Source organism: Rhinolophus hipposideros, assembly GCF_964194185.1.
Source record: "Rhinolophus hipposideros genome assembly, chromosome: 5".
Taxonomy (NCBI): domain Eukaryota; kingdom Metazoa; phylum Chordata; class Mammalia; order Chiroptera; family Rhinolophidae; genus Rhinolophus; species Rhinolophus hipposideros.
The window spans coordinates 39,907,387-39,923,590 of record NC_138051.1 but is presented as its reverse complement, the minus strand read 5'-3'; the positions used below and the strand labels follow the sequence as shown (position 1 = coordinate 39,923,590).

At 41.3% G+C, this 16,204-nt stretch overlaps 2 protein-coding genes across 5 annotated transcripts in view; one reads left to right on the top strand and one right to left on the bottom strand.

Moving 5' to 3' along the window:
* The window catches only part of MAPDA (N6-Methyl-AMP deaminase), a 31,162-nt gene extending 23,999 nt beyond the window's left edge, over nt 1–7,163 (bottom strand). For 2 of the 4 annotated variants that reach the window (XM_081049251.1, XM_081049250.1), the window contains exons 1-3: nt 6,608–7,163; nt 695–943; nt 327–457 (exon numbers count right to left, since the gene is read on the bottom strand). In XM_081049251.1, coding sequence (XP_080905377.1) covers nt 327–457; nt 695–754 — 191 coding nt within the window. In that variant the 5' untranslated portion in view covers nt 755–943; nt 6,608–7,163. Of the gene's footprint in view, nt 1–326; nt 458–491; nt 944–6,607 lie in introns of all 4 variants that reach the window. The other 2 variants (XM_081049253.1, XM_081049252.1) reach the window with 2 other exon arrangements.
* On the top strand, nt 6,995–9,721 carry LCMT2 (leucine carboxyl methyltransferase 2; the record flags this gene model as incomplete). Its single annotated transcript, XM_081049249.1, has 1 exon — nt 6,995–9,721. One exon carries the CDS (start codon nt 6,995–6,997, stop codon nt 9,053–9,055), a length of 2,061 nt encoding a protein of 686 aa, XP_080905375.1. The 3' UTR covers nt 9,056–9,721.
* Between the last annotated feature and the right edge of the window lie 6,483 nt (nt 9,722–16,204).

Here is a 16,204-nt window from a genome sequence, read left to right as displayed (position 1 = left end):
AATAATAGTTTCCCTTCACCATGCCTCCCCCCAACCTGCCCTGGCTGGTAGGAGCAAATAGGGGGGAAAAAATCAATAAACCTGTATTTTCAAGTCTAAAGAATATTCCAATATATTATACTGTAACTTCACAAACAACATAAATCATTGCAAATACTGTCAACACTCTGACAGTTGGATAAAACTGTATGTCAAGTTATATTCCCCAAACCAGACAGCTATTCTATTCCTTTAACTACTAAAATCTAAATTCTTACATACTATTTACAATCTCAAAATAGTGACAGAGAAAGAAAGAAGCGTGTCCACAATCTCCCCAAACTTACTCTTCTAAAGTTCTTTTCTTTCCCTTATCAATCATAGTCATCTGATCATGTATTTTAAGACCTGGTTTCTTAGCTATTAATTTCTTCATGGTATTAGAACTAATGGATCCATTCAAGTGAGCATGAAGTTCCTAAAACAAAAGAATACAATCAGTAAAAACATACCAAGTATCCACTAGATTCATGGCATCATACCAGGTACTTGATATTTGCAGTCTGTACTAGGCAAATTGCCTATTAGATTTAGTTATGCGACTTCCAAAGTTTACAAATTCTACCTATAAAATTTACTTTTCTTTTGTGAAAAGAAATGACACAGAAGTCATTATAATTAGCACTATTCTAGAATTCTGTGGTTGAATTCTCACCACTTTAGGTAATTCTGAGTAAAAGTTTGTCTTCCATTGCTGCTGTTCTTCTGCCTCCATCACGATGTAGCAGAATAAAAAGGTCTTTCTCCAAATACTCTTATTCTTGGTATATTCTTATTCTTGATATATTCTTGAACGATATATTTCAGTCAGTAAATTTTGTGGTCTTGAATTTCCTTCAGATTGCTTTTTTCCCACACATTTTTGTAAGATTAGCTGTATATGTAGCTCTGGACTCAGCTTCGCCTATTTAAACAAATGTGAACACGTTCAGATCAACATCTGACATAAAAAGCAAAGAAAAAGCAGTATGGTTATTAATCCTAAAAAGACAACAGCCCCTCTAAAGCTAACTTAAATGAGCTAACAATCTGAATTAGAAATAGGAAAGGGCCTTAAACTGGTAAGAGGTGGATTACAATCTGAAATTGAGTTGGGTGTATCCCTTACTTATTAGCATTTTCTGTAAAACTACTTCTAAAACTAGAAATTTATTAGGCCATATAGGTAACAAAGTTTAGATTTTTGAATTGTTTAAAATATAAAAAGGAAGAGCAGAGGCCTTGGCTTCAGTGGACCGAGGTTAATCCTTTTACCAGTTCTGTAGTTTACTTACTAGCCCTTTGGCCTTTAGTCACTTAACCTCACAGCTTCAGTTTCCCTTTTTGTAAAAATGGGCTAAAAATGCAGAGTAGCTGTGAGGATTAATAAAGTACTTTGAACTCCCCTCTGCACGCTCTCATATAATCCACTGACTACCTTTCACTCAGCACTTACTCATACTGTATCTCAATCACTGATTTACTTGTCTTCCTCCCTCACCAGACTATAAACTTCCCAATGACAAGGACTACAGATTATTCTATCTCCCTAGTGCCTAACGCAGGCCTAGCACACTGTAGGTGATAAGTAAATCTTAGCTTTTCCTTCACCTCTGAAGGTGGCTTATACATTAAGATAAAATTCCAAATGAAACTGAGTGATTTTCACAGTAGCCACCTTCATCCTTTGGGTTCTCACATACTAATGATGATGATGTTGATAAGAACAGCAGTTTCCTTTCAGAGCCTACCAGGTTATGTGGCAAGCACTTTTAATAATATCATCTTTAATCCTATCAATAAACTTACAAAAATCAATATTTTTACCACATTACAAATCAATAAATTGATACAGAAAGGGGTTAAATAAGTTACCAAGATATTAAAATGGTCAATAAAGACAACAGTTTGTACAGGATTAGACAGAGCCATAGAAATCCATAGAAAGGCCAACTCACATGAGATAAATGTGGCATTTCAATAGAATACTCTAGTAAGTGCTTAATAAATAGTAACAAAAAAAGATGGACTATTTAATGTTTAATATCTCTACTGAAGTACATAAAAGATGTCATTAAAATGGGAAAACATTTCTTACATAGGTAAAGTCAATTTACCACAAATACTGACTTATAAAATGTTAATCAAGACAGTCCCAAAATTATTCCTTAGAAATTTATTTTTAAAGATTATGTGAAAGACTTAACTTATACAATTATCCAGAAAAAAATTCTGAATCTCAGAAAAACAATACCTAATACTGGTGAAGGTCTGAGTAAAAGTTCTGGTGTGAGCAGAACTTGCTTTTTAGAAAGCAATTGACTATACCTATCAACACACACATGCACACACAAAACTGACATATTTTTTGACCCAGTAATTCTATTGTTAAGAATTTATCTTATATATGTACAAATATATTCTTGTAACATTATTTATAATAGCAAAAAAATTGGAAACAACCTAAATGTCTATCAGTAGGGTACTGGCTAAATTAATTAAATGTCCACCCAACTGAATATCTATGACTATATGGAAAGACTTCTATGATATAGCATTGCTTCCAAAAAGTCCCAAAATGCAGTTTCCAAAGATGACATTTATGAATAGAGCATGTATGTATGTATTCTCTCTCTCATTTATTTATATCTTCATTCCTAAAACACGTATGAAAGGGTACATAGAAAATTGTTAACACTAGAACATAGGTTGGAAGTAACAAAGGGTAACAAAGATCAGGGGAGAGAATTTTATTTTTATTTACTTTATATAGTTTTGTGCAATTTTAAGATTTTACAACAAGCATGTAATAATTACTTTTTAAAATAATTTTAATAAGTTAAATTTTAAATAAATTTAGATAATTTACTTATTAATAATTTTAATAAACTACATTTTAGAATTTAACACATTAGTTATTTAAAATAATTGTTTATAAAATAATATTTTTAATCTTGCAAAACAGCTTTATTGTTATGAATTGCAAGAAGGAAGAACTTTTTGTGGTTAGACAATAGAATGACAGCCTAAAAAAGCACTTTGGATATCTTATACAGTGGGCTGGTAACAATTCTGACAGGTGCTATCTTTTCACATACATTTTCAATCCCATTCTAGGATTCTGACCTTATTTTGTGCCACATTCAAACCACCTTCCAGACTGACCTAATTTAACTAGTTGTGAGTAAATTTACTAACCCACTGGCTACAATATGAACCTGCGGAAATTTGAAAGCCAGCAAAACAAACACAATCTTTGCACATTTGAAAAAAACGTTGTTTCATTGATCCTTGTTTAAAAAAATACTGCTATCAACAATACCATGCACTGGCCAAATTCAACCTTCCTTAGCTGGGTTTGGCAATGGGCCATAAGAAGCTGGGGTGGGTGGGCCGGCCTGGTGGCTCAGGCGGTTAGAGCTCCATGCTCCTAACTCCGAAGGCTGCCGGTTCGATTTCCACATGGGCCAGTGGGCTCTCAACCACAAGGTTGCCGGTTGGACTCCTTGAGTCCCACAGGGGATGGTGGGCAGCACCCCCGGCAACTAAGATTGAACACGGCACCTTGAGCTGAGCTGCCACTGAGCTCCCAGATGGCTCAGTTGGTTGGAGCGCATCCTCTCAACCACAAGGTTGCCGGTTGGACTCCCACAAGGGATGGTGGGCTGCGCCCCATGCAACTAGCAACGGCAGCTGGATCTGGAGCTGAGCTGCGCCCTCCACAACTAAGAATGAAAGGACAACAACTTGAAGCTGAACGGCACCCTCCACAACTAAGATTGAAAGGACAACAACTTGACTTGGGAAAAAAAAAAAGTCCTGGAAGTACACACTGTTCCCCAATAAAGTCCTGTTCCCCTTCCCCAATAAAATCATAAAAAAAAAAAAAAAAAGAAGCTGGGGTGGGAGTGAAGAGCTGAAAGGCAATACTTTGACATAAGATCTTTCTACGTTTGTACTAATATTTCATCAACTTAGAGAAGGGACAGAACCAAGTTTCCTGTCACCCAGGTAACATTTTTTCATGCCAAAAAAAGGAACTCAGACTAATAAAAATATTTGTTACTATTTATTAAGCACTTACTATGAGCCAGGCACTGTGCTGTCTTAGATGGCTATTTTACTTAATCCTCACAAGAACCCATGAAGTATTATCATTCCCATTTTACATGAACAGACTTAAAAAATGACCAGAAAACAATAGAGATACCCAAATCACAATTTTGCTCTATTATCTTTCTTCTTGAATCATACTTCTTGATTTCTGCCCTTTACCAGAGAAGTAATTTCGAACATATCATGTACATTTTACTAATCATTAAAATATTCATTTCTGGGGGTGGCCAGTTAGCTCAGTTGGTTATAGAGCGTAGTGCTAATAACACCAAGGTTGCCGGTTCGATCCCCACATGGGCCACTGTGAGCTGCGCCCTCCTTAAAAAAAAATAAATAAATATTTTAAAAATAAATAAATAAACATATATATTGATTTCTACAGTATAATATATTTACTACAGTATATTTCAGTATAATATATTTCTACAGTATAATATATTTCTACAGTATAATATATTCTGCTATATATTTTTTTCAAAGTCCTACAACTTTTTCCCCCTCTTTGGCCCTCAACCAACCTTGAGGCAACTCACAAAGCCGACTTAGTCCCTTCATTTTACATGAGGATCCCAAGGTCCAGCAAGCTCAGGGGAGTCTTTCTACCATTCCCTTCAAAGACAATTCCAAACTCCACAGTGTTCTCATAAACCACAACCTCCTCACACTAAAGCGACAATCCAGATGCAGATTACGGAGACAACAGAAGCCATCAGGCATGAATTCTCCCTATTTCTCTCTGCATTCTCCCTCACTTAAATGTATCTTTTTCTACATCCTTTCTTCCCTCAGGAGTCAGAGAAAAAGAATTCATTCTCATGTATTTAAGACTAATTTGTGTCCAGGATCCCATTCCTTCCCATCTATTACAAGTCATTACTCCACTAGTTAATCTCTCTTTTCTGTTCCTCTCTCTACAGGCTAATTTTACTCAGGGGACCAACATGCAAGTACAGTATTTGTTTCCACCTAAAAAATAATAATAACGCAAACTTTCTTGTCTCCCACATTCCTCTTTACCGCCCTGTCTCTCCTTTCCTTTTAAGATCCGTGAAAGTGAAATTTAGGCTGCTTGCCTCCATTTATTTATCTCCCACTCATTACAACAATGGATTCTGCCTTCATTTGCTCCACAGAGATTGCTCTCCCTAAGGTTATTAATGAGACAGGTTAGCTAGTATGGTTGCTAGGTAGACAGAGGGGGGTCCCTGGTGGAATAAACAAAAAAGCAGCCATATCCTGAAACTCCAGGCCCTGGAATGTCTGTCCCCTTCACTCCAGGAAAGAGACATGAGAATCCACCTTAAGGTTAATGGATAATCTCAAATCCCTTATGGCTGGACAAAGGAGCAGATCTGATAGACAGGAATGGGTTGGTTCGTTAATCCCTTCAGGATGAGCAAACAGGAAAAACCTAATGGATGAATTCTATTAGAAGGCTCCAGCCCCCTGCCCCAAGCAGGCAGGGGAAAGTATAAAAGTAAAAGCCTTTTGCTTTAGGCAGTGGGCACCCCCATTCGGGACCCCCTCCCGCTCGGAGCTGCAACCTCTTCTCCTGCCTCTAATAAACTATTCTCTTTTTAAAACTTTTTGCCTCTCCCTAGCCCGTGTGTCCATCCTTCGGCTTCACGAGACACGATCCCGACCCACCATCCCGACCCACGATCCCGACCCACACCCAGAAACTGTCAGCAGATCCAACATCATTTACCTCAATGGGGACTCACAGAAACATATTCCTACTTCACTGAGACCTTAAACACCAAATCTAAATGCAACTTTTCGATTACAAATCTTTATCCTGACTCAAACTTCTGAGTCCCAGCATTCATACTCAAACGGGCTGAACCCCAAAACTCATGCTCTTAACGCTGTCCGGCTTCAAGGTAACCACACCTATAGTCAACCTGATTCTCTTCTCCATCTCAGCCCCCCAGTCATCAAATCCCAATTAATACATTATGTCTCCTCAAATATCTTTGGAAGCAGTTTTCGACTGGTGATGACCCCCAAACACCCAAGTCAGAAACTTGAATGGTTATTTTTAACCCCCCAACACGACTCAGACCTTATCAGTAGGGAATCATCACCTCTATTCAGTGATTCCCCTCGCTCCCCTCGAATCACAGAACTTTGAAAGTGGAGGGGAATGCCACGGTGCAGCTGAGAAACTGGGGCTGCATAATTTACTTGTCAGCTTGGCACAAAGCCAGGGACACAAGGCAATCAGTAGTCTGTGGGGAAACATTTATTGGGTGAATCACAGCCGCTAAAGGTTTCTTCCTTTTGCACCTGGCCTCACTGACGTGTTCTCAGACTTACATGGGATCTCGTTTGTAATAATGAACGCATTAAATACATTAGCACCAGCAGTTAGCATCCGAAGAGCTACTCCTCCTTCTCCTTGCCCACCAGGGTCAGTGGTGCGTGCGGTCCTCGCCGGCTAAGGTCTGCTTGTCGGTTCCCACACACTCACCTCTTAAAGAATTTTGTCCACTGTTGAGTCAACTATGAGAACTCAGACAAAAATTTCCCTTCAGACGGAAAGGCGTGTAGAAAAGGGACAACCCGTGCTTCCCTGACACAGTTTGTGTGTCCACAATGAGCCGCAGTGGGCAGTCTTCCCGCGGAAACGCAGTCCCAGAGAATCAAAGACAAGGCAATCACAGCGGAATTTTAGACACCCTCCTTCACGCTGATTGGCGAGACCGGCTCTTTCCGGAAGTGACGCACACTTGGTCGCGGAAGAGGAGTCACGGAGGAGGGGTGATTTTTCCGTCCAGAAGTCCGCGAGGGGGGTGCTAGAGAACGACCGAGCAGCTCCCCCCCGTGACGGGCCGCCGCTCCACAGTACGCTCTGGCCATGCGCCCGCGGAGCCACGACAGGAGAGCGGGGGCAGTGCAGAGCACCAACGACAGCAGCGCCCTCAGCAAAAGCTCCCTGGCCGCGCGAGGGTACGTGCACGACGCCTTTGCGGCGCTGCTAGTTCCGGGCGCCGCACGCCGCACGCCGCTCATCCACCGGGGCTACTACGTCCGCGCACGCGCCGTGCGGCACTGCGTGCGCGCCTTCCTGGAGCGGGCGCGCGCGGCCGCCGGAGCTCCTCGCGCTCAGGTCCTTTCGCTGGGCGCGGGCTCAGACTCGCTTTATTTTCGCCTCAAAACTGCAGGCCTCCTGGCCTGGGCTGCCGTCTGGGAGGTAGATTTTCCGGACGTGGCGCGGCGCAAAGCAGAGAGGATTCGAGATACGCCGGAATTGTGCGCGTTAACCGGTCCTTGCCAGCACGGGGATCCCGCGTTGTCGCTGTGCTTTGAGAGCTTGGACTACCGCATCCTGGGCTTGGACCTGCGGCAGCTCCAGCGATTGGACCAGGCCCTCGCCACCGTGGGCCTTGATGCGGCCGCACCCACCCTGCTCCTGGCGGAGGCCGTGCTGACCTACCTCGAGCCGGAGAACGCCGCGGCCCTCATCGCCTGGGCAGCCCAGCGTTTTCCTAACGCCCTTTTCGTCGTGTACGAGCAAATGAGGCCGCACGACGCCTTTGGCCAGTTCATGCAGCAGCATTTCCGGCAGCTAAATTCTCCGCTGCATGGCCTGGACCGCTTTCCCGACGTCCAGGCCCAGCAGCACCGCTTCCTCCAGGCTGGCTGGACTGCCTGCAGTGCCATAGACATGAATGAATTCTATCGCTGCTTTCTCCCCACAGAAGAACGCCGACGCGTGGAACATCTTGAACCTTTTGACGAGTTTGAGGAGTGGCATCTGAAATGCGCCCACTATTTCATTCTGGCCGCTTCTAGGGGAGACACGCTGTCCCCAGCTTTGGTGTTTCCACCCTCCGAGGCGTTTCCTAGGGTAAATCCTGCGTCCCCTTCAGGGATCTTCCCTGCCAACGTAGTCACCAGTGACCGCCATGGTCCAGATCTTAAGAGATACGGCCACGCGTCTGTCCTTTTGAGCCCAGGCAGTATTCTCAGTGCAGGTGGATTTGGAGAACTGGAGGGGAGGCATTGCCGAGTGAACAAGTTTCACTTGCTCTCGAGGTACTGTGACTTTGAATGGAAAGGCAAACACATATGCAGTTGGAGGACTGGAGCTCAGTGGGATGGACGCCTTTATCACACCATGACAAGACTTTCAGATACTCAGGTTCTGGTTCTGGGAGGGAGACTGTCCCCAGTAACTCCAGCCTTAGGGATTCTCCAACTTCGTTTTGTTGAAAGTGAGGATAATAGCACCCAGGACCTAAATGTAACAGTAACAAAGGCTGGCGCAGAAGAAGATACCACTTTGTCACGTTGGCGGCATTCAACAACAGAAGTGTACTATGAAAATCAGAAATATTTGTTTGTGTACGGGGGTCGAAGTGTAGTGGAACCAGTACTAAGTGACTGGTATTTTCTACATGTGGGGACAATGGCTTGGGTCAGGATCCCAGTAGAGGGGGAAACACCAGAAGGTCGGCATTCCCACAGTGCTTGCAGCTGGCAAGGGGGAGTCCTTATTGCTGGAGGTCTGGGTACTTCTGAGGAGCCATTGAGCTCTGTACTCTTTCTGAAATTAATCTCTTGTGGATTCCTGTGGGAATCAATAGATATCCAGCCTCCCATTACCCCAAGGTACTCCCACACAGCTCATGTGCTCAATGGGAAGCTTCTACTTGTGGGAGGAGTCTGGATTCATTCCTCCTCACTTCCTGGGGTTACTGTTATCGATTTGACTACAGGATTCAGCACTGAGTATCAGATTGACACAGCATGTGTGCCATGGCCATTAATGTTACACAATCATACCAGCATCCTCCTTCCTGAGGAGCAGCAACTCCTGATCCTTGGAGGCGGTGGGAACTGCTTTTCCTTTGGCACCTACTTCAACCCCCATCCGGTAGCATTAGACCTTTCTTCCTTAAGTGCTGGGCAGTAAGGTCTGTACTTTTGGTATATTCAGGACCCGCTAAAGTAGACAAAGGTTTCCACAAATAGGATTTGATTTTGGCCATAGATATTACCATACCCTCATGGCCTCTTTTTTTCTCAGCACGGCTCTTCAATGCAGAAAGTGAAAGTTTGTTAAAACACATAACATTCAGAGAGATGGTACAAAAATAAAACCTAAGTAGGCCTACCTGAAGAGAATGGTCATATAGTCCTAGATTAGGAATTGGGGGGAGTGATTTGGATCCCTGTATCTAGTTTATTGGCCTTCCTCCAGTTTTCTAACTTAAGTTTATCCATTTATTGAGTAACGATGACCTTTAGCCTAACACAAGTGAAAAATTTCCCACTCCCAGGCTTTGTGATTTGAGATCGTACCTTGGAAAAAGTTTCACACAGATCCTTGGTAAGAATCCAAGGTTGAATGTAGTTGAATGGACATGGTATTGACCTCATTCTTCATGTATAAAACCTGAAATGAACCCAGCTGCAGTTTGATGAAAGCATTGTGCCATATAGTGCAGCAGAGATCTCTGGGATAGTTTTAATACAACACATATGTAGGACTGCATTGAAAAACATGGTTTTGTTCTATTTTTGTCACTGGTTCCATATTTATTTAGGTTTATGAGTGCTAATAAACCAAACAACTGATGCTTCAACTCATTTTGTACATGGTACAATGTTTTGCTCCAGATCTACTCTCCACTCTTCACTATATCCTGTGCCTCAGGAGGCTAACCTTTATGGACTGTATTAATGAAGTTTCTTCTATTTTCTGGTGAGTTCCACCAGTCAGAAGCACCAGAGTGGGGTGGTAGGGCAAGAAGAGTGAGTCAGGATATTCCCAGTCTGCATTTTTCTGTCAAAGGCCACAGCTCCTGTCATGTAGTCCTCTCCTGTAAGATAACAGCTCTAATTCTGCATCATTGCAGGTTCCAGTAATTGTTCCTTCTTACCTCTTCAGGCCTAGGCTTTTTGCTAGACCTGAGCTGCATTTTCCAATATAGTAGCCTTTAGCCACACATGTGACTATTTACATTTAGATTAATTGAGATTAAGTAAAATTAAGAATTCAGTGGATTAGTTGCATTAACCACATTTTAAGTGCTCAATAGTCACGTGGCTAATGTCTATGGTATTAGACAATATAGATGTAGAACATTTCCATCAATGCAGAAAGATCTGGCCACGCAAGTACTTAACCATCTTGACTTGGTTTCCCTTAACCTTGCTCACCCCTTTTATTTAGTATCTTCATTAAACCTTCCTCAATTATCCCCTTTAAATGGACCATCTTTCATGGTGAGCCTTGTGAGATCTATGAAGTATCTTAGGTATTCATCCTTAAAATTTCAGCCTTATTTTGTCATCTAAATTGTGTATACCTTGTGAAATTCATGTCTCAAAAGGTAGTGGCTTTGTTGGTACTAAGTGTACCACTTTAATATTTTTTGTTAGTCTTCAATCCTTGAAACGTTAATAATATTCTTGAAATTGTACAAGTACTGTCAATGTTAACATTTTGAGGTACTTAGTATGACACAGAATCCTTTTTCCCTAACTATTTTTATTAACAACGTTCAGAAGCAGATCAAAGCAGAACATTGATGAAATGAATGTTCTTAGCTATGTAATAGTACCAGAATTCTATCCTAGAAGTGACTCTAAAGCCCAGGATACACCTTCTATTATGCTACCTTTTACATGGTGCCATCAACCATTATTATTTCATTACTTTTTGGGGAAAAAGAAAGTGGTGGTGGTAAGGTGGGATTGTGAGGTGGGGGTGAGGGGGTGGGAGTCATACAGAGAATGTGGATATGTGTCAGACCCAAATCAGTAGGGCAGTGGTACTTATGCTCTTGAGAACTGCCCAGTATGTCACATTATGAGTAACTGGACTTGTTCCCAGAGAAATTACCCACATTTTCTATAAGTGATTACCAGATTAAGAATGCTCTCCACCTCTAACCCTATACAGGCATCATACTCAGTTAATGAATTAGTCATTTCTCAAACTCTACTCATTAGAGCACTTAGAAGTTTTGTCAGCAGCATTTGCTTTGTGCCTTTGGAACAGCACTCGGTATAGACTGGTGCTGGACCCCAGTTTCATAAAAGTAATCTGCAGCAGTCAGAGATGTGAGCCAGACTGAGAACTCAAATTGGACAATAATTTTTGCTTCTCCATTTTACCTGTGTATATTTTTGTTCTATAATTCTAGAATGGAGCTCTGGGGTAGATATGGGGTAGAATTATTGAAAGGCTTTTTCTTCGTTTATTTTATTACTTTTTAAAAGATTTTTATTGGGGAAGGAGAACAGGACTTTATTGGGGAACAGTGTGTACTTCCAGGACTTTTTTCCAAGTCAAGTTTTTGTCCTTTCAATCTTAGTTGTGGAGGGTGCCATTCAGCTTCAAGTTGTCCTTTCAGTCATAGTTGTGGAGGGTGCAGCTCAGCTCCAGGTCCAGTTGCCGTTGCTAGTTGCTGGGGGCAAAGCCCACCATCCCCTGAAGGAGTCGAACCGGCAACCTTACGGTTGAGAGGACGCACTCCAACCAACTGAGCCATCTGGGAGCTCAGCTCAAGGTGCCGTGTTCAATCTTAGTTGCAGGGGGCACTGCCCACCACCCCTTGCGGGACTCGAGGAATCGAACTGTCAACCTTGTTGAGAGCCCACTGGACCATGTGGGAATCGAACCGGCAGCCTTCGGAGTTAGGAGCATGGAGCTCTAACCTCCTGAGCCACCGGGCCAACCCTTTTCTTCGTTTATTGATTGTACTTCTTTTTCAGACCAGAAAAACTAAGGAAGAGAATTTCTTATTTTGAATCTCTGAGACCAAAGACAGTATATCATACCAGTGAGGATATGAAAACAGGTTAAGAACAGCTCTTCTAGGATATCTTTTTCAAAGGCCAGTGCTTCCATTTGCTTGTGTGCTTTCTGGATTTTACCACCAAATGTCCATTTTTCATCTTTCTACAAATTTAATCCTGCTTAGTGATGTTAGCAAATTGACATGTAACAGATGTGTTCCAGTGCCCAGGCATTGCCTTGGTCTTCTCTTTCAGTGATCTTAGATTTTTAAGTTCTGGTGTATTTTCCATGTATTTTGTGATTTCAAACTTAACTTCAAACAACTCATACCTACTCTGAGACCCATCCTATATGACATCTCCTGGAAAACACTCCTATATGGAAGCCCCAAACATAACCAGCCACACATTCCCTGTGTGGGAGAAGCCTGTGCTCTTTGAAGAGTCTGGTGAATAAGAGAAGAACTAGATACTAAGGTGAGTTCTTATCTTAGGGATCATCCAATAATGTCTAGTGTCATATTTAAACTAAGCTTTTTGACTGCAGTAATGAAGAAGGGGATATAAAATAGCATTCGGCTATCAAAGTAGGTTGTGAATCTGGCTAATCACACTTGGATTTGATATTTAAAAAGAGAAGGAGAATATATATATTGCAGAAATTATGAAACTTATAGTCAGTTTTAGAGTACGTTGAGATTTCCTTGGATGTCAATAATTATGTAAACAAAGAGTTCTGTCACTCCACAGTTAGTTACAAGACTGCTCATTTATCTTTCTTGGACAATTAAACAAAACTCTTGGTTGGTAAGGGGCAGTTCCTCGACTGAGGGAAGGAATTATGTCTGTCTAGTTCACTTCTCTATTCTCATCATAGTAGATACTCAATAAATACTTGTTGAATGGAGGTCCAATTTGACACTCAAATAAATTATATTTGAATATTTCTATTGTGCCTACCATGCACAGATGTCAAAATTCCTTTAATTATGGTGTGTGTGTTGGGGGGGGGGTAGCATTAAAATTTTAAAGACCCCCTGTTTAAGAGTTTTTAAAATTCAACTGCCTTGACCTGGGTAAAGGTGGTAGACTTTCCAGTGTTACTCCCAGCTTTACAGATTACACTTAAACCTTCTCCCTAATTATAGTTTCCAGCTGATCTTCATCCCCTTTTGCTCAACAATGGACCGTAGTTATCCCATATCCTTTGGAAATGAAATGAGCTAACTTGGCCAAAAGGCTAATCTTGGGGAGTAGGAACATGCAATTAAATGTGCTCATGAGCACATACACAGAAGATCTTCCTAGAATGTGGTGATGCTTCATTGGACATGACTTGGTATGTAACTCTCAAAACAAGTTTAATAGGGGGAGAGGAAAAACCTTGCCCTAATATTTATGTGAAAAGTCATTTGCGACCTACTTGGCAGACTAAGGCTAGGAAATAAATTGTAATAAGAATGATTTTTAGGCTATTACACCACATTCTGCTTTTCTCATTTCCTAGCCTTTGTCCACATTTTTAAACTTTTCATTAGAGCCTAAACATGAATCTTCCGATTCATATTTAGACTTACTATTTCAGAGGAAGTTAGTAAAGCTGATATTTCTTATTTATAAATATATCAGTAACATAACTAATACCTAAGAGGAAAAAACAACTTTGCCATCATCCTTCCTTCCCCTACCATCCCCCAAAAAAACTCAATTGAAAAAGCAGAGTCTAGATCTCAGTCCACTGAATTTTTACTTGAAAAATTGTGTCCAGCCAGCATATTTTTATTTCCAGTGCATGACATATACTAAATGCTCAAAAAGTCACATGAATTTATATATGTTTGATTTAGGGTAAAATTAGGAATAAACAGTGAATTGTAATAAGATCAGAGATTACTACCAGAAAATAAAAATATCGTGTAAAGGCATAATAGTTAAAAAATAGTTTGATATTGGTTCTAGAATAGACAAATAGATTAAAGAAACAAAGAATTAAAGAACAGACTATATGATAAGGTGACATTTCAAATTAGCCAGGAAAGGCTGGACTATTTAGTATATGATTTGAGACCATGTGGCTAATCATTTGTGAAAAATGGTATTTGCTCCCTACTTCTCACAAATCACAAGCTTAAATTCCAGATGAATTAAAAATTAGACCTAAACTTAATAAGCAAACAACACTAAATTATATGAGCATTAGAAGTATAAAAGATGCTCTTTTTTTTAAGTAAGTATCTATTCTTTTTTTTTTATTGGGGGAAGGGGAACAGGACTTTTTTGGGGAACAGTGTGTACTTCCAGGACTTTTTTCCAAGTCAAGTTGTTGTCCTTTCAATCTTAGTTGTGGAGGGTGCCAGTTCAGTTTCAAGTTGTCCTTTCAGTCTTAGTTGAGGGCGCAGCTCAGCTCCAGGTCCAGTTGCCGTTACTAGTTGCAGGGGCGAACCGGCAAACTTACGGTTGAGAGGACGCGCTCCAACCAACTGAGCCATCCGGGAGCTTAGCGTCAGCGCAGCTCAAGGTGCCGTGTTCAATCTTAGTTGCAGGGGGCACTGCCCACCATCTCTTGCGGGACTCGAGGAATTGAACTGGCAACCTTGTGGTTGAGAGCCCACTGGCCCATGTGGGAATCGAACCGGCCGACTTCGGAGTTAGGAGCATGGAGCTCTAACCTCCTGAGCTACCAGGCCGGCCCAAGATACTCTTTTTTTTAATAATTTTATAATGTTAGTGGCAGAAAAGACCTTAAAGACAAACCTTAAAGACCTTAAATACACAAACAAAATTCAGGAAAAAAAACCCTGAAAACTTTATTCATTTAAAACTTAAAAGACAATAAAATACATTAAAATTTTAAAAGATAAGTCTTTCCTCTCCCTAAGGTCATGCCATAGGGAGACTTGTTTTCCTTTTTCATTCAGTCCTTAGAATTAAGAGGCATATGACTCAATACCAGCTTCTGAGATATGTTAAGAATGGGAAATTTGAATAATGTAAAGCGGAACTTTCAGTGAACAATATCCACTTATTTATTCATTCATTCATCCATCGGAAACTTAAGTGTTCTAAGTAGGATATATCAGTGCACCGAATAATCCCTTGTAGCCTAGCAGGAGGAAAGAAATAAACAATAAAGATAATAAATACATTATATATTATATTCGAAGTAATAAAGACTGTGGAAAAAAGAAAAAGTAGAGCAGGGTAAAAGGGATCAGGAATGAATGGGGGCGGGGGTAGCAAATAACAATACTAAGTAGGGTGGATAGAGTCACTTACACTGAGTGGTGAAACTTTAGCAAAGATTTGGGCAAGTGACAGTTAGCTTAAGTAGATTATTGGGGAATGAGTATTTCAGGCAGAGGGAATGGCAAGAGTAAAGCTCCTAAAGCAATTCATTGTAAGAACTTTGGCTTTTAATCTGGGCAAAAGGGGAAGCTGTGCATGGTTTTGGGTGATATTATTTGACTTACATTTTTAAAGGATCCCTCTGGACATTGTGAGGAGAATAGTTGTAGGAGGCCAAGAGTTAAAGCAGAGAGATTTGTTGGAAGGCTGTTACAGTGGAAGGCTGTTACAGTTATCAAGATGAGAGATGATGTGGATTCAACTGGGATAACGAAAAATGGTGGGATTTAGAGTATATTCTGAAGGAAGAGCCAACAGAATTTCCTAATGGACTGGGTATGGGATATGATAGAAAGAGAGGAATGAAGGATGGGCTTCAAGACTTTAGGCCTAAGCAACTGGAAAGTTGCCGTCAATTTGTTGCCGAAGAAGGAGTTCTTGGTTATGCCACAGGAAATTATTCAAAGGCATACCAAATAAGCAGAGCAAGTGGTGAATTTATTGAAAGAAAGAGGATAGGACAGTGCACTCCCAGAGTGGTGGGAGTGGGCAGGCTGGGAAAACAGTCACTGTGCCGAAGAGCTTGTGAGCTTGCGAATTTGTTATTTTCAAAATAAGGGTGTGAAATATTCAAGACTTAGGGGTGGTTTTATAGGCATTCCCTGGCTAGTCTTTGTTGGCCACTCCTTCCCTTCAGCAGGAGGGATTTTTGTCCTTATGTGGCCCTGGTCAGAACTGTCTAGGCGACACAGGGGGTGGAGATTTCCCCTGCCTATAATGCTAGTAATACTATAATCCATTACAATTAGCTCACCTTGAGGGGCAAGATGGCATCCTGCATCTGCTATCTGGAACCGAACCGAAATCAAGTTCTGGCCGGTCTGGTAGCTGCACCTTTTCTTAAGAATGATCTCATCTCCTCCCTCCTTTGTTTTCCCTTATTTCCTCCTTCCCTTCCTTGCCCCCCTCC